The sequence below is a fragment of the Nomia melanderi genome, chromosome 13, assembly GCF_051020985.1.
Source record: "Nomia melanderi isolate GNS246 chromosome 13, iyNomMela1, whole genome shotgun sequence".
In the NCBI taxonomy this organism is placed as follows: Eukaryota; Metazoa; Arthropoda; class Insecta; order Hymenoptera; family Halictidae; genus Nomia; species Nomia melanderi.
In genome coordinates, this window is record NC_135011.1 from 7583170 (window position 1) to 7601804 (window position 18635).

The 18635-nt window shown below is 45.7% G+C and overlaps 1 protein-coding gene across 2 annotated transcripts in view; it reads right to left on the reverse strand.

Moving 5' to 3' along the window:
- Positions 1-18635, reverse strand: part of LOC116432319 (headcase) — a 204951-nt gene that overhangs the window by 25842 nt on the left and 160474 nt on the right. For both annotated transcript variants that reach the window (XM_031988983.2, XM_031988982.2), the window contains exons 3-4: positions 1752-1940; positions 662-847 (exon numbers count right to left, since the gene is read on the reverse strand). In XM_031988983.2, coding sequence (XP_031844843.1) covers positions 662-847; positions 1752-1940 — 375 coding nt within the window. The remainder of the gene's footprint in view (positions 1-661; positions 848-1751; positions 1941-18635) is intronic.

Here is an 18635-nt window from a genome sequence, read left to right on the forward strand (position 1 = left end):
CAAAGATAAAAATATGGATTATGGGTTAGGTAGTAGGACTTAATCCCCGGATGGGTTGGTTGAATAGAGCTGAATTTTTGAGAACTACAGTTTTCCAGCTTCTGAAAGTCCGAGTGCAGTTGAATTCTATATTCCAATGGCTACAATTGCCTCATAAAGCTTAAAATGATAGAAAGTTCTTATGTATATTGTTTGTCTCCGAAATATACATCCGAGGATTAAGGATATGAGTTAGCTTTGACAGGACCTATTTATATTTACCTTGATCTTCAATCTTTCTAATAATAGAATCTACGAATTCCAGTTTCCAAGGATTACTAATTTAAATATTATACAATATGCCAAAATCATAAGAATTTTGAATTTCAAACCGAGGAAGCTGGTATTCTTAATAGACACTAGATATAATATAGCGGAATAATCGAAATACAAAACATTGAAACGATGGCGAACAGGTTAAATCGATAATACGGAGAGACTATAGTAACGTCACTACGCGATGCGGTATTTCATCTAGAACAATTCAAGGGTCCAAAGAAAGTGACTTTATGTAGCGGAACGGCTGTTAACGCGGCTAGTAATTTAGTTGTAACGCGCAGGAGGTGCAGAAGCGGAAAGATCGCAGCGTCAACGACGACTAGACGCGAAATTCGAGACTCACCTTGAGCCGCTCGGTGCAACAGGGCATGGCAGCGAAGATATCGTAGCTGTACATCGTTCCAAGGACTAAGCTAGAGCCGTCCCACGGCTGAGTACAGCAACGACAACGCACAGGCTGCCCACCGCTGCCTTCGAGGCAACTCATGCATACCGCTGACAGGAATTGCGTGCGACCTTCGACCTTCACCTGGAACAATGATCCCAGGAACATCGATTTAGATTTATGAGCTGTTTCATGGCCGTACACTTCTGCGCGCGCGTTGCTCCGAACGATCCACAGGATACTAATCCATTAAAGAACAATGTATATTTTTATTTCTAGCAATTTCGAAATGAAACGACGCGACTAAATGATTTATTATACACTAATGAACATTTGGACGGAAAGCTAAACAAACAATTTTTTAATGAGTTTATTACGTACAGACTGCGAAGTAGGCGTTCAAATTTCCAAGTAGAATTTATGGGAAAAAGTTGGTTAACTTTACACTTGTGATGCACACTATGTAGTAATGTAATTAATTACATGTATCAATCAGTTCGCGCGATCTTACTCGAATCCCTCAAAAGTATCACTTAGGGAAGAACCCGTCTTTTAATTTATTAAGCCAGATATCTATTACTGTGATTGGCAGGGAAGCGACTTAGCGCGGATAAGTCTACAGTTAGCAGGTGTTCTGAAGTGATCCGCACCAGACCCGCTGCTCTATAATAGAGTAATTAGAAACAGGAATCTCCGGGTAATAAATGAAGAAAATGATGAGTTACTAGATCTAATGAGACATTAGTTACGAGTTAACTTGTCTATCCCCCGTCAAAGAAAGAAAGGCACGATAATGATTATAACTGATATTAAAAGATCAACATTAAAGAATTAAGTAAAATCGTTATTAACGTGTATAATTAAAAAAACTTCTAAACAGTAAAAATTGTACTGGTTTTTCTTTTCGTACAGGTATTCCATAATAGAGCATCAGTTATAATTTCTCCATCATGTTTTCTATTCTTAAATTTAATGTCTACCATTCTTAAAATTGCCGATTGCAAAAAGGCACGTTGAAAGCTTCGAAAACAAAGTTCTGCCGACTTACCTCAGCACAGGCAGGCGAGTGTTGTCTCGGCGACAGAAAGAACGTGCCGTCGACCAACGGATACCTGTCGAAAACGAGCATCGGAGCGCGGCACAGCACGCAGGACACTCTGGACCATTGCAGCGCGGCCAGCGTCGACAGGATGAAGCATCTGGTGTCATCGTTCCCGTGGTTGCCCTCGTCTTCCATCTGCGAACAAAGTAGAACAGGTACAAATGAGTCTCGGCGTCCACGTACGCATCGCTTTCAAACAATATTCATCAAGCGCGACAACACGCGTTCCAACGAGAACAGAAAGAGTAAATGGACGTGGTCGATTAACCCTTTCACATCCGTGATATTACGTTTACTGTCACTAAATTCTACCTCTGCAATATTATGTTCGTAATACAAAATAAAATCGTTTATCATCATATCCGCGATATTATAAATTATAGTAAAAATTATCAATTAGCGTAATACCCAAATTATTATAGAAATACTACGAAAAACGTATCCGATGGTATAAATATGTATATACGCACAGTGGAATAGTGAAATGAAGAAAAAGGTTCCTTTTTTACGTTAGTACTGCAGCACTTAAAAGGTTTAACTGTTCCCCGGAAAACGGCAGCAGAAAGAACAAACGTAAAAACCGGTGATGCAGATGGGGTGGAAGCAATTAAAAGCGCACCGTTTTCGGTGAGCACGAGCGACGTTGTCGCCGGTGCAATCTCGCTTCCGGTTCCCCGGTAGGCCGCGCCGTCGTCGTCGGGGAACGATAATTTAAACGCGGAATTGCCCATCTGGAGATTCCGGCGAACAGCCCTGGCAATATAAAGTCGCGATATCATGGTAGGGGGAAAGCGAGAGACGGGGCGGTACTCGTGAAAATGTCCTCCGTGGGACGTAAAACGAAGCCCCGAAGGTGGAGGGCCGACGAACGGCGGCCGTGGAAGTTACGAGCCGGTCTCTCGTCGAGTGGATCCTACGAACCGAAAATACGCGCGCGCTCTCGATAGCGAAAGAAAGCGAGATTCGAGGTCCGAGGGCGGGGACCAACGAAATGTCACGTTCTTAATGACGGAGGAAGCGACTGGGTAGAAAAAGAGAGAGAGAGGGGGAGAGAAGAGTGAAGAGGGAACAAGAGGACAGGAAACGAGGAAAAAAGAGCACGACGAAAGGTGTGTACCACCGGTGGCTGAATAACGAAGACGAGAGGAGGAGGGGAGGGAAAGGGGAGAGCAGAGGTTAAGGTCGAGGTAAAAGGTGGAAGGATTTTCTGTCGGCGACGGGGAGGGCACACTCCAGACGAGGACGTTTATAACCACGGTAAATATCCTGCTCCGACCTCCCTCCGGCGTCCCGCCTACCTCGGCCTCTGATCATCGATCATAAAGAAAGAAGAGGAAATGAGGGAAAAAGGGAGAGTGAGGAGAGAGAGACCTGTGTTATTGAACCTGCTGGATGTGCCACGGGGGTCGTGTCCTGGGAAACGAGCTGACGGGTTATCAATTTTCGAATTTGGTGATTAAATGTGATACTGAATATAGCGAAGATAGCGAAATTGAATTGGATTTTTTCATTTTCCAGGCTCGACGTAGCTGCGTTGTTATATTGGGAATTTAATTTACTTGGGTTTGAAATTTCATTCGCTCGCAAGTGTACCTTTTGCAAGACATTATTTGTGACATTTATTTTTTTAAAATGTTAACCTTACTAGGAATTCACGTGATCTACTGATAAACTGTACACAATGATAAGAGTAAATAGAAAATTCCCAGGACATCTCTAAGAAACTAAAATTCCATCCAACCCTAATGAACACCTTTGATTAAAAATCGAACCCACCCAGTTCACCCGCGAATAATCGAATATTTTCGATCGAAGGACAAACTGAAGTCCCCGAAGAACCAAGGACAAGAGCACAGAGGTTTCTAACCTCCGTCCACGCTTCTCCCAGTTCGATCGAGTAGGAACGTGGCACGCAGCCAGACTGCGAAGAGGTCTCTTCGAGTGGCTGGAGTGCTCATCAAGAGACCTCGGTCGGCGTGAGACGCCGGAGGACGAAGGAACGCTGAGGATCGAGGGAAAAAGAACCACAGGAGAGTCTGGGAATCTCGCAGGAACCGATCAAGCCGAGGAAAGATGCTCCGACCGTCGTACGTTCGTCCGAGAGAAGGGGCCACGCATCCAGCCGACCGACCGTAAGAGAACGGAATCTGCTCGCAGAGGTTCTATGCGGCTCGAATAAATAAATTGGATTGGTCCAGCGTGTTTTCCAGCAACTGGGGAAACGGACCGTCTCACTCGTGGGTTGAGCAATGTTGGGAAGAGCGTTCGGGACCGTTTTACGAGTCCGATCGGGGGACGCACGTCGCGCTAAGACCGCTAGTTCCTTTCTTTTCTTCACGCGGCAACGAACTCGCGCCGGAAACCGCCGCGGAGACAATTTCCTGGGACACGTAATTAATGTGCCCTGGGACTGGTGGGAGCTTTTAATCGAAAGGTTTCTTCAGGATCGTAGTAAGTTCCCTTAGAGGATCTCAGGGGTGAGGTTTCGGTGTTGCGAAATGGAGGACCGATCCGAGATTGCGAGGAAAAAGAGGAAAAAGAGTGGACACAAGGTTTAATCATGACCTTTGCGAGCCACTCTGTTTGTCTTTCTTTCTTTGTCGCTGAACAGGAGACGGCCGTGATGAAAAATAAAAGCGAAGTTCGTCGACGACGACGTCACACCCCCTGATCGCACAACCTTTGTCAATCGCGACGATATTGGAAGGTACAAGGGAAAATCTACTTAATCGGCCGACGGTTTTTCATATCCGCGTGGAGTGTGCAGGAGGAGAGCAGGTCACCGACCCTGCGGATAATTTCGTCGGCGCGGTTAAAAGGCTAAGGGTGGACGGAGGCGCTGAGAGCATAAATCGCGCCGTTTCGTCGGGGACCATGGGCTTACGGATCCGACGGGCTGCCGGATTATCGGAATTCAATAATAACGGCCGGGACAAATAAATAGAAACATGCGACACGCTCGGCGAGCCGATACGATAATGTCGAATGGCAAGAATAAGGGGAAACACTTGTGAAATCGATGAGAATGTCTCGGGGAAGAAGTTCTCCAGAATTTTTCATCGAAAGCCTAATATGATGTCTGCGCCTTTTGGAATGACTCTGTGTTGGAGTTTCATTTTCAATAGATAATAGTAAATTTGACAATAACAATGCTAGAACATTGAAAGAGGCCCAATGATTCTGATGAAATAAAGAACTATTCTAAAAATATCGAATAAAATTATTCTCCATCTCATCCAACATCTTTGCAATATTCCTTTACAGTTTTCCACTATCCTTTCACAATTCTGTAATACACGGATAAATAAGCTCCGATAAACAGAAAATTGATAAAACTTCCCAATCATGGGACAAAATTCTACAATTCGGAATAAGAGACTCCACCAGCATCGCGAAGGAATTTACAAGAAAACATCTACAGATGAAAATACCGAAGGAAGCTCGAAAGAACGTAGAAGGCTATTGATCCCCGGAGCAAGAAGGAGTGTAAAACCTTATTGAAAATATCGGCGGCCCTTTTACGGGGAGCGATCACGGAATAAGAGGAAGAAACGAAGCGAAAAGGGAGCAGCAAGGTGCCGCGGGAAAGGGAGTCCCTCGAAGAAAGTAAAACGCAGCGAGGATTTGTCGGGTAGCCCGCCGCGGGGACGCTCTTATTTAGCCCTTAACGGCGCAGCCGAGCGACCATAGGTCCCGGCACGATAAAGCTCGGTTATATACGCGCGTAAAATTCGTTACGATCGGCCTCGGTTTGCTTCCGCTTTTGTCCTCGCGATACCGCGCGGCAGTAACCGTCAAAGACTACGGGCAAAGATCGGGGTCCGGCGTCTTAATCTTTTCCGTTTCTGACCGGCCCCTGAATGCGCGACACTGATTCGTGATCCTCAATGGAGGGAGAAAAAAAAATTACAGTACAATGCAAGAGACGAGGATTCCCGGCTTAGAACGTCGCCTGCCGAACAAGGACTCGAGCGAGTCCTTCGGTGGCTCTCTCCTCTTTAATCCTGCCGTCATAATGCCCCACGCTGTACCTTCCACTAATCCTCGTGTCGCAACTCGGACCGGGGCAATCTGTTATGTTCGAATGTCCTGGATACTGCAGCGAACGCGAACTGAACTGGATACGGTTTTGTTAGTCCCATTGGTTTTATGGGCGTGAACGTATCGAAGATTATCGGGGATTCCTTGAAAGGATGCAATAACGTATATTTTGTAATATAAATATCTTTGTGATACAAGTTGATATCGGTTTATGAATGCTAACCGGATTTTTCGATCAATTTTTTTGCGAAGAGACTCTGCCAACATCGATTTTGTATGGCAAGATAATTTCAATCCTTAGATAATTAACAGGACAATTCTATCTTATGGTTATCTATTCTACTTATTCTTATAATTCTATCTATTTCTATAATTCTAGAAATTATCTGCACGATATTAATTCAAGTTGCACTTTGAAAGCTCCGCGTTACTCTTACAGACTATTAGTGGAAAGTATCCAGGGCAAGAGCATTCCAGATTGTTCCAAGCACAAAAATCCCCGACAATGCCCACTTACTCCTCCCCGTAGCAATTTAACAGTCCCTTGTCCCCGGTGATAAACCGCGTGCAACCGGATCCAGCGGACTATCCCGAGTCCAGTGAAACTGTCCCAGCAGCCGATAACTTCTGACGTAGGACACGAAGAGCCATTCCAGAACGAGCGTGGGGAACGTCCGGGACACAAAGGAAGATTATTAAGACCCCGTCTAATTCCCCGACAAAAATCTTCAACGAGAGTGGGAGACGGAAAGGGGGATTCCTAAAAACTTCATCCCGCCGGCTCGAGCCGACTTCACTCCCGCGCTCGTAAATACAGGAATGAGTGGGCGGACCGTGGCCGCGAGTAGTTAACGCGAGTACGAGGCCCGCGGAGTATTTTTCCCTCTCCAGTGGAGGATTTATGGGCGAGCAGGACAAAGAACGAGCGGGAAGAATCGTTGGCGCGTGTCCCGTCGACCGGAAAAAGGAACGAAGAGGCAGGCTGGCTGGCCGCCGCGATAACCGAGCCGGCAACTTCTGTCCGTCTTCTCCCTTAACATCGGTCGCTAACTTTCTCCGAGGGAGGATATCCTCTTCGCATCACTCTCGGCGAGAGATGACCCACTATCGGCTCAAGAAGAAGCTTTTCTCTGTTATTTTCGTCTTCTTCGAAGTTCCTGCCTATCCACGCGTGAAGCTAATCGATTGCCGAACACGATGGCTTGGACTCCCTTGTTCTTGGGGCTTAAAGGTCAAGTTTGATCTCGATATATGTTGAGGTGAAATAGAATAAACTAGGCTGTTTGAGGTAGATTGCACTTGAAGCTATAGATTTAGTACGGTTTAGATTTTCAGAGATAGAGTTTTCAATCTTTAGGTATTGTTTGTAATAAACCCTTTTAGCAAGGCTAATGAACTCATCGGATTATAAAAATGGCTCCCAAGTTTGCCCTACAGAGAGAACCTAAAATATAGACTTTTAGATTCCTCTTACTACCCAACTGAAACCTAATAAATCCGGAATACTTGAAGAAAGAAATTCTCTCCGAGCACATTCAGAGGGTCCATAAAAGCATCTAGAGATCCTCATTAGCCGCGAGGATCACCCGGTACCCTCGGAATACAAGGCAAAACGTCAAGACACAAATGTGCCATTCGGAATCAGAACGCTCCCTCGAATCTTCACGGTGGGACGTATTTACGGTCGAGCGAAAGTTTCTTGGTTCGCTATATTAATTAATACCATATTATCCGAGACCCCTGATATTTGTCCCCTCCGTTCCGATTCCGCGGAGGACAATGGGTAGAAGTCCTCGTGAAGTTTCCGAGTCCCCTTGGCGTCCCTTTCGCTTTCCCGTGGGGAATCCCCGCAGCCGAAGTCCTTTCTTCCCGATGCAAGTGACCCACTGCCAGGCGCGTCGAAGTCGAGCCTAACAAAGGGACCCTCTTCACGGTGCTCTTCCTCGCGTGAAAATAATCGATGGCGCTTCCGCGACGTATCTTCCTCTCCTTCCTGCTGTCCCGACGTCTCTCACCCCTTGTTCCCCTGATCGAATCGGCTCGGACGGCTTGACAGCGCCGGGAAACGGTAAAAGGGGGACGCACACACTGAACGACAGATATATCGGGATCGAACAACGAACCGGGACTTTTCTCCGAGTGAAATTGCGGTCCCTAATATTATTGACAACTGATACGAGAGAGGAGGCGAGAGATAGAGAGACCGGGTTTTATCAGGGGGAGGGTGAAACTATTTCCCTGACGCGATAACGCGACGCATCCACCCAGCCGGAGGAATTTAAAACGGGGGCGACGCGAGAGGGTGAACGGGGGGGAACAGGCGGGCGGCGGCAGCTTTGTTGTTCGGTAAAATTCAATTCCGGCGATGTTGCGCGTCTGATAGACGCGGCAAGATGGGGCGGGCCGGGGAGACTCTCATTGAATTTGCCTTCCTCCCGTCTCGGCCGATATTAAAATACACGCGGCGCACAGCGCGATGCGGGTTATTTAATAACGGACCCTCGAAAAATTGAATCGAAGGAAATAATGGGAAATGTGCCGGCCGCGAGGCGATTCTTTGTGCAAATGGAATCTTAGGGAAGTTTGCGACAACGGGAAGAATTGGGTTGGACGTTTTTCAGTTTGAAAAGTTTATGCTTCGAGAAGCCGGTGCGGTAGAGGTTAAACAAATGATAGTCATTCGAGGCTCGAGGTAACGAACGTTACGCTCGTTACTCGAGAAAATAATCACCGTAACTAATTATCGTTATTGTTTCTTATCGTCGTATCAGAAGAAACAAACTTTTCATAGAATCTTAAGTACCCGGCTTGAACTATATCTGAGAATCAGTGATATAGAAAGAGTGGGGAGTAGGTAATTAAATTCCGTAAGGAGTTTCATTTTGAAGGGTTGATGCAAGGGTTGATTCCTTACGCCACTACGAAGGGAATCTAATACCCTCCGCTATTTCCTACTTGCTTTCTCCAGACACGGGTACAGTAAACGAGGAACAGAAGACTCAATCCACGGTCGAAGAAAATGAAAATCCTCCCGCCTTTGAGGGAGTTTATCGCGCGTCAAACGCGTCTCGCTTTTCCGCGCCACGACAAGCGAACAAAGGGGACGAGGAAAAAGAGAAGAAAGAAGCGAAAGGAAACGGCGGGTGGCTTTCGCACGAGCGGATGCGAAGAAGAAGGCAAGCATCGAGGAAAAGAAAAGGGAACGGTCGTCTTCCGGCGTTTCACAAGATTTTCACCGGTAATTCCGCCGGCTAAGCGGCTTACTCTCGATTTCCGGATGGAAAGGCGATTACGCGTAATTGCGATTCGGAAAAAGGAAGGACCGTAGCCGGCAGAGGATCGCAAACTTCGACTTCGCGACTCTCTCATAGAAGCAACATCATTTCTCGCGTTCGAGCGAAGTTTTTGAATTCGTGTTCACTTGTGCAGACTGTAACAGTGTTTTATTCCTTCCGACGAGTTCACCCTCTGGTTTGTTAATTATGCATCGCGAGGGGAGATCGGTCGCTCTCGAATTTCCTCGAATCACGCGGCCGTGTCGGAACCGCTGAAACAATCGCGAGACTTCGGTCGACGACGGTTGGCGAATTCTGGCACGGATTGGGGCGAAATGTAATCTGATTACATATCATTAAAGATGATTCGATTGCGATGGTAGATTCGATAAGGAATCTTTTATGATCTGAAGCTGTCGCTAATTTGCAATTGAAATTGAGACGATCACGGTGAGACTTGGTTAACCCTTTGCACTCGAGAGGGGAATCCGTCACTTGATTCGATAGAACAGAATTAGAAAATCTTATATGTAATATTAAGCTTTGTGTCATCAATATGTGAAACGTTGAAATAACATAGCTTTGTTTCTTAAGTTAGTTTCAAAGAGTGCCTATATAGTATATCTTATCGGAAAATGTTAAACATTTCTAAACGACTGAAAAACTTACAAGTGCAAAGGGTTGATAATTACACCTAGCAGCTCAGAAGGGAGAAAACCCGGGTATCGCGTTTCGTGCGTGGTCACACCTGTCCCACTTAGACGCCTCGCGATTTCGATAAGATTTTCGCACGAAAACGGAACGGCCACGACAAAAAAAGGAAAAAACACATCGCGGAATTAATTAGCGGCGTTTCCAGCGACGCGGCACGTGAACGGCAGATAAAGAAATGCATTTTTCATGGAGTCGACGAAGGGTGGCCGTATCGCGGCGCGATCGAAGTCTGGCAACAGCCTCGTCGGAAACCCTCCGCGATCCGCGGCCGGATAAACTGCGAGAGTGACTGGGCGTCATTGAAACAGTCCCCTGGATACGCGTCGCCGGCGACAGGGCAGATCGAAAAGCGGTTTTCATTTCGAATTTCGAATTCATCCGGAGAGAGGCCCGTTAACGAGGCTTCGCGTTTCAAGCGGGAACGAATCTAATTTCCGCGTCGAAGGAAATTAACGGGGGCTGGCTTGTGTTTCGATATAATAACGCGTTTTCGTGCTCAACCGTTCGTAAATAAATGAATTAACGGGGTGGGTATCTTTCCGACGGTCCGGGCCTCCTCATTAAGCGTTATACCGGCGATTTAACGAATTTTTATTGAAGAGTATCGGCGGATCCTATTGGATAGGAATTAGGAGCAAGACGCGGGCTCTTTTTTCGATTTTATTATCTCGACTCCCGGCTCAGTGGACCGCGATAACGCGCGGAGGGTCGATTCCGTTTGACGACAAAGGAAACGCCCCCTGTTGGAGAGGATCCTATTCATGTATTAATTGGGGAGTCGAAATTAATCCGGTATCGATGGGTCTGACTGGAGAACTCGAAAAATGGACGGAGGGAATAATATAATTTATTTTCTGTCGAGTTAGGGGATGCTTTAAGTATTTTTGTGGTAATGTTGGGATAGTAATTGAAATGAATTTTGTATTGAGAGTAAGAAATATGTAGATGTTACAATGAAAGAACGGGAATGTTTGATTTATTGTATTACTAATTACTGTCGAAGCTATCCAAAGAAATAGGGGTTGAAGAGAAATTCATTGTCACTGTTCAGAAAACTAAGGAATTAAGACTAAGATAACAACTCTTCCGAAGTTCCTTTTATTCTATACTTTCTCTCGGAAATATGTATATAGAATCCATAATCTACTCGTTACCTTCAATCATCAAACTCACCGGCTACGTTTGTCCAACTTCCGATCAATTCGATCAAAAAACACTAGGATCAACGTTTCACATGTTCTCACCGTTGAAAACGGATACACGTTAGAACGGTTCGATCCATCAACCGATGAAAATCATTAGTCGTGAGTTATGAAGGGGATGAAGGGTTGTGTCCCAATAAATTACGACAAAAAACTGCGACAACCAATTCGCGCGAGGCGTGAGAAAGCGTTTTATGCGACTGTCCGACAGAGTTGATTGATATACACCCATAGAAACTGGAGAAATTAAAAACTGAAGCGAAGAGGACGGAATGGCGACGTTTCTCCCCGTTCCCCGGCCCTGAAAGACCGATCAACGTGAATTCATAGGGCAGATTCTTGCGACCTACCCTAGCCCCCAGACTCTATCCATAAAAAATCTCTGTCCCCGCCACTAAAGGAAATTGCAACGACGTTCAGGAGCGGCACCAGACGCTGCTATATATCACGGTGCTCGTCCCACCGTTGCGCCCCGTTCTGGATCACTGTACCAGGGAACAACTCTCGTCTGACAGTGTACAGGGTGAGACGAATTGTATTTTGTATTCAATTATCTTCAAGAGAATCGGTTCACTTTTAAGGCGAAGGGAAAGCAGTTTTATTAAAATTAAATTCTCTTCTGTAATATAGAGCTGGGTGTTAAGGGAAGCTTAACTTAAGATTAAGAATTCTTACAGAGACTTTCCTCTTTACTGATATGCATTACTGCTAGCAGTGAGTACTGAAGCTTACAAGACTCTAACGTCTCTAATATGACACAGCGCTGAGCTTCTCGATACAAGATGAGAATCACTCACTATAATTCCTCCATATTGTATCTACGATCACTGAAGACAACAGAATTAACCAAAATGAAAACAGCAATGAACTATTTCAAAAACTGACCAGAAGTGAATGAGAACTTAACACTATAACCACCGAGCAGTCAAATTGATATTTTCAAAGATTTATATAGGAACTCTAAGAACGCAGCTATTGGCATTTCAATCGACTTAAGATTTAATTTGCGTATTAAGAAATCAATTTCTTTAATAATTTCGCAGAGAAGCATCTGTTATCTCTTTAATAACTGGAGTAGAAAAACTTAGGAATGGATCAATTCGACCCATTTAGTAGTTCTAGCGATAGTCTACACCAAGAATCAAATATACACGATATAAACTTCGTTGCCCAAGATCCAAGGACTTCCCTAGCCCCGATTTACGAAGAACCCCAGAAACTCCCCAGGCCTCGATAGCACGGAAATATGCAAGTGATTTTAGTTTAGGACACCCCGTAGATCCTTATTCGCGCCGAAGTTCTCCCCGCTGAGTAGGTACGCGAGAGGAAGAGGCCGCAAGCAAGACCAGGGGGATCCGGGCACCTCTCGTCCTTATAAATCAGCCACGCGTCGCCGAAGAGGTTAAGGATGGTCTCTTGGCAGAGAAGGGTACACGCCCAGCGGCGGGCGTCTGCGGAAAGGTCGAATACACGGAATGCCAGGTCGCGGGGGGTTGCGCGAGGAACACGCGGGAGAGGTTACCCTGCGAGGAGCTCTCCCGAAGGGTTGCTCGCGGAAACTGGGGCCCCTTCCGTGGAATTTATTGCGCCACGTCGTCGACGGAGTTATGTGCGAGCTACCTTCGCGGCGGGGAGTCCGCCTCGTCGGAGGATATTCCGCCCTCTTCGCAGGCTGACTCTCGACGACCCGGTTTTTCGGGGTCCAATATAGAACGAGGTTGTCGTCGACGAGGGTCGAGATCACTGGAAGATACTGTGCCTCGGGAAAAGAAGGAATAGGGGATGAGGTCCTCTTGTACCTCAGAAAGACACTTGATATTTAAATATTTGCGTTCCAGCGTTAATATTTATAACGTATGGAATAGACATAGAAACTTGGAACACGTTCAACTCTTGCAGGTATACGCTTGAGTCAATCTCTGAACATGCGATCTTTTAGTTAAGGGACACGTAGAAATTCGTGGAGGAATGAGTAGACTAATTTTTACGCGAATTCAGACTTTGGAGAATGTAATGAGGAAAACGGTCACAAAAACAGTTATAAAATTAATCGTCAGATGCCGATAACCTGATTTTAATTTCACTATTCCAAAGAACAATATTTTCCAAAACGAAGTTATTCTCAGAAAAAGATTCGTAGAGAAGATCTCACGTCAAAAAATCGTAACGTCTGGTGTCTCGTCAGGCGAGAAGAACGCGACAAGATTCTCCAACGTCTAGGAAGTTTCCCGATCGGTTCCGCGGCGGATCCGAGATATTCGGTCGTTCCGGCGCTTAATTTTAATCCGTTTAAATCTCGTCGAGAGTCTAGTTCTCGTCGACACGGCGTAAAGCGCGTTCGAGCGGAATCCCCGAAAGCTCGCGGCGGAAACCCGTGCCCCGCCGCCGCCACTTTTCGTGGTTCTCGGCCGGGCGCGCCGCTTTCGGGATCCTCTAATGGTTCGAGCAGCCCTCGAGACGAGGGTTGAAACGGGCGACAGCCGAAAGGTGAGCGTCTTGCGCAGAACCAGCGAGCCCGTCGTGGCAGCGTGAAGGCTCTCGAGGAAATTGTATGGCCTGGACGCGCGTTGCGTACCCACGAACACGAGGCAATCGTCCTAATTGCCGGGCCGTGCGCCTCGAATACGAAGTTAATCATTTCTGACATGCACACGCCATTTGCCCCAGCAACCAACGACGAAAATCCTGGAGAGAGGAATCGTCGGCTGGTAATTTCTCCCACTGTCGTTCGGCATGTGAGCGGGAAATTTTCTTTTCATCATTTCTTCTGCCCTCTTAACGAGATTCTTCGTGCCTTGCTCGATGATCAAGAATGCGTAATGCTTTTCGAAGGTGTTCGCGAACGATTAATGTTTTCGGGAAGGATGGTAAGTTCTCGGAGCGAAGAAATCACTGTTTCATTGTTGGTCTTGATTGTGATTGCTGATTTGATACTGTAGTTTTAAGTTGATGTTGTTTTTATGGTAATACTGTAATTTTTGAAGCGATACAATTCTCAAATCGATACCTCGTTCTCAAAGCAATACTATACCCAAGTCGATACTATAATCTTCAGACTAATACTGAAGTTTTCAAAGCGATACTGCAGTTGCCGAAACAATACTGTGCATTCCAAAGCAATACTATAGTTTCCAAAGTGATACTGTAGTTCGCAATGCACTGCTGTAATTCTCCAGGCGATATATTCCAGTTCTCAAGTCAATACCGTAATCTTCAATACACTGCATTTCCAAAACAACTCCAAAGTAACCACAAGATTCTAAGTAACCGCACTTCTCTTCCATCCCGAATCCATAAAGCAATTGTATCCTGGTGTATCCGGTGAACGAGGAAGAACTGGAGTCAGAACGTTATCGAGTAGGAAAATTGTCGTTCGACCAAAGGGTGTTCGCTCAACGCGAGACGGTAATTGCGGCGACATTTCATGCGCCACGCGATCTCCGGCCGAGGAAAATTATAAATAACACCGGCGTCGAGAGTATCGCGTGCCTCTCGATAATGTAAGGAGGCGTGGAAACGCTGTTTAAACCCTCGTGTACCCCACGCCTCGACCCCACGGGGCCGCCTAATTACCCGTTTAAGATAAGATTTTCATCAAACCTTTAGCGGGCAGCGTGATTAACGGCCCTCTTAAACGACCGACTTGTCGGGACACCGGCAACTATTTTCTCCGAGAGCTGAGGTGCTGAATATCGCCCGGAGGAAACACTCCCGCGGTGAATTGGAAACAGCCGTTAATTATCGTTAATTATCGGGAATTATTCAGATGATAAACGAACCGCTGATCTTTGTAGATTTACATCTCGAATAAAGAAAGATTCTACGAGATACCCCAATTTCATATCACTTTTCAACCACGAATACTTAATTTACCTTTACCCTTCGTATAAATATATGCGTATAAAAATGATGATTGATACACATCTACGCTGTTCCTCTTTTATACGAAGTTTCACCGCCCGCACGAAATAATAACGGGAAAAAATATTCGCGTCCAAAGCCTCTGTTACCCAGTGAACCGCGACGAGCGGCGATAAATCCGAATTTGGGGATTATTAATAATGCAGCTCGACGAATTGTCGGCGGCCCGATTACCGCGCGTAAACCAGTTATTGCTCTCCGGCCGTTTATTTCCTACGGGATCAGTCGCAGCACGGGGGCAGAAGACAAACAAATCCGCGGCGCACCAGGGGTGGTTTCCGTTCTGTCTGTCAAAAATCGTGAACCAGCCCCGCCGTACGAATGAATAAATGAACGGTGAGGAGCGGGGGTGGCTCGCTGTCGGAGCTCGTTTATCTAGAAATTGAGACTATCCTCTGTGACGGCGGAGAATAAGAAATAAGGGGGAATAAATTATGTCTCACAGAGAAGCCGGGCTATATATTCCGAGCGCTCTGTTTCTAATTAATTAATAGAAGCGTAAGAAATACGTAATATAGAATCTGAGTTCCTCGAGAGAGTAATACTTCGTTATTAAATATTTTACTTTATCAACAGACTGAAGCAGTTCCTCGTACGATATACGGTAAATAAATTTATCTAAGTCGAGAATGTTATAAAATTTACCCTTAAGAAACTTCGTTCACAATGTAATCGGCTTAGAAAGTTCGCGTGCCGGTAATACTAAGTAGAAAGGGTGAGTCATAATAAGGCACGCTAAGTAATTCCTCTTCCGTATCACGCAATTATCTCTGAAACAAAGTATCACACGAGAAAATGTAACTCCGCGTTTCTGACTTCATTTTTCACATCAAACAGCCCCATTCCGGTGCGAACCCTATTTTTGCACCCTTTGCAACGTGTGAAGCATAGTTCAGACTAAGAGATCATTCATAGACATTTCGCTTCCTATTATAATCAAAATAAAATACCAATGAAAAACGTATGCACTGAATATATCAGTAATTTCCTCGCACTGATAGAAACCGTATATTTATCGATACAAATACCATAAATGAGAATTTTACTAGTTATAAATCTACGAAGAATGACTTTGCTCTCAGTATTACAATTCAATTTCGATAAACTCAGTGTTACAGTTTATTTGTATATTCCCCCTTTCTCGAGGCAATACAATTAGATTTATCGCACACAGTGAAACGCCCACGCGTGTACACATAACTCTCCATTGAGGCGTTCTTCGTGAGCACAAAAACAACGTTTGTTCGCGCAAGCGAGCGTGTAAGGATCCAGGGCCGATGGCGTAGGAGAATTAAATATTTCTGGTATCCGATATCCGACGCCCGTATCGCTCGAATTTCACCGGTCCCACCCCCGGCTTCCATCTGGCGTGGTAACCCGCCGCAGAAAAATCCGTCCGGTGTAAAGTTTCCCCCGCGGCGTCTAGTTCAAACCCCGCGGATGGCCGAGGATTACGCGCGTGGGCATAGAGAGAGATTGAATCGGCGCGGCGTAACGCGAGACGATTAAACGGGGCGCGCGCGCGTGCCCAGAAGCACGCGGAACACGCGTGTGTCCGTATCGCACGCGAGTGAATAATTAACGGTCGATTCGACGGCCGCGTAATCCCGCGGAAACCGCGATGGTTCGACGATCGGATTAACAAGGGCACTATCGGTCCGCCGAATTGACCTTCTTTTACTTTTTCAGGGAAATCATTGGGTTTCCTTTGATAGGGTTTTAACGCGATTACGATGAGATTACGATATTTGTCATTCGCTGCGATATCAACTGCTCCGCCCTTTTGATCATTTCGAATTGGGAATAGATAATTTTGACTCATTCAACAGTTCTACTGTTAAACAACTATTAACGTTAGAATTATCGAGCGTTTAATAGGATTGATACACAACACCGGTAAAAATTGTAACTGTAGATTTTTTAAATATCTCGGATATTTGATGCTTTTAGATATCAATAATTGCGAAATAAGAAAACTAAAAGCCACCTTCACGTGTACGGTTCTCTTATTAATGATATCGTATCAGAAATCCGTACGTAACACTACCATCTAGTTATTCCAGCTATCAATCATTCTCATTCGACATCTAACCGTAGAAACTACAACTACTTTCAAGCAACTGTAAAACGCCGGATATCGATGACCGGTCGTAATCAATGTGTTTCAACAAACGCATGATACAAATTGCATTCCGCGGGACGTACAAGGACCGCGGGACGAAAAAAGGCAAGGATTCAAACAGGAAGAAGAATTTAATTCCCCGTTTAAGAAGGAGGAAAATGCGGCGGAAATCCACTTAAAAACTGCATTAAAATCGCACAGCCGACTTCCCGGCGGCGTCGGACGAGAGTTCATCTCATCCGAGGCTCACGGAATTATTCCGTGGACGGTCGGCTTCTTAAAAGGGTGGCCGGGACGGGCCGGGCTACTGCTACTTTCTCCTCTTTCTTTCTCTCCCTCCCTCCTTCTCTCTGGGATTTGCTCTTCGTTCTCAACCCACCATGAAAATCCGGTAATGACGCGAAAACGGTCGGATTTGCGCGAGCGACCGGCGAATTCAAGAGAGGCAACTTCCACGGTTAAGAAGCTTTCATCCCCCGCGCTATGCCTCGATATTTTATTAATTACCATTCACCTCTTCCCAGTCGCTCCTCGGAGAGTGAGGATGGAGGAATGACTCCGCGCAACTTTTCTCGGGTGCACTGGCGAGTGTTAGAAAACAAAAGTAATTACCAGTAGCTTCTATCGGTCGTTTTCCGCTGGTTGGTTCATTAAATCGAGTACCAACGCTTCCCATTCGACGGTGGCAATCGGAATTTCTTTGGAACACCTGCTCCCTAGCATTACGATCAACATCCTGTAGACCCCAGAGGCACGTTTATGCTCGTCGCTGATTATTTTCTTGCATTTCAGAAGGCCCAATTTACCATCGGATGAAAGCGGAAAGTTTGGAAGTCTTTTAATTAAGAAAATTTGTATTCTCTTCTTGATTTTCGTAATATATCTTATGTGATTGTAGAAGTGTTTTGTATAAAAAGTATGTATCTTTATCTGTGGAATAGTGAACACGTTGACATTAGTAATGTACTTATTACAAAAGACAACAAAGAATAACAACACACTTCCTATCTTTTTCTACGTTCCTTCTCACAGATCCGTGCTTAAATAACGAATTCTCGTGAACATCTATAGTCTACCGGCAGATACATATATACAGGCGTATTTGAGCTATCGAGTCACACGAACCTAACGATAAAAAAGATCTTCCTCCGTCTTGCACCCCAAGAGACCGCCGAAATTGAAACTAGACGCGTGTCCCGAATTCAACCAGCGAACAATTAAGCGGTTCAACGTTATCGAATTTCGTCGATCGGAGGGATGAAAGCGTCCAGGCGGCAGCCGGTGGCCTGACGCAGCGTTTCACGGTCGACGGGACGATGGAAATGCGTCGACCCGACGTTTTCACCCTCCAGAATCGAAAGACGTTCGCGTATGGTCCGTGGAAAACGGGAGCCGTGAAAAGCGGCGCGACGATTGCGATCTTTTCCACGCGAGGAGGACAAAAATCGTTGGCGAGGGACCGGCGGGACACGCCCAGCAATCAGGAACCCATCGCTCGAGGAAATTATTGTGCCTGGGCCACCTGATCGCGAATCTCGTTACCCTACATTCACCC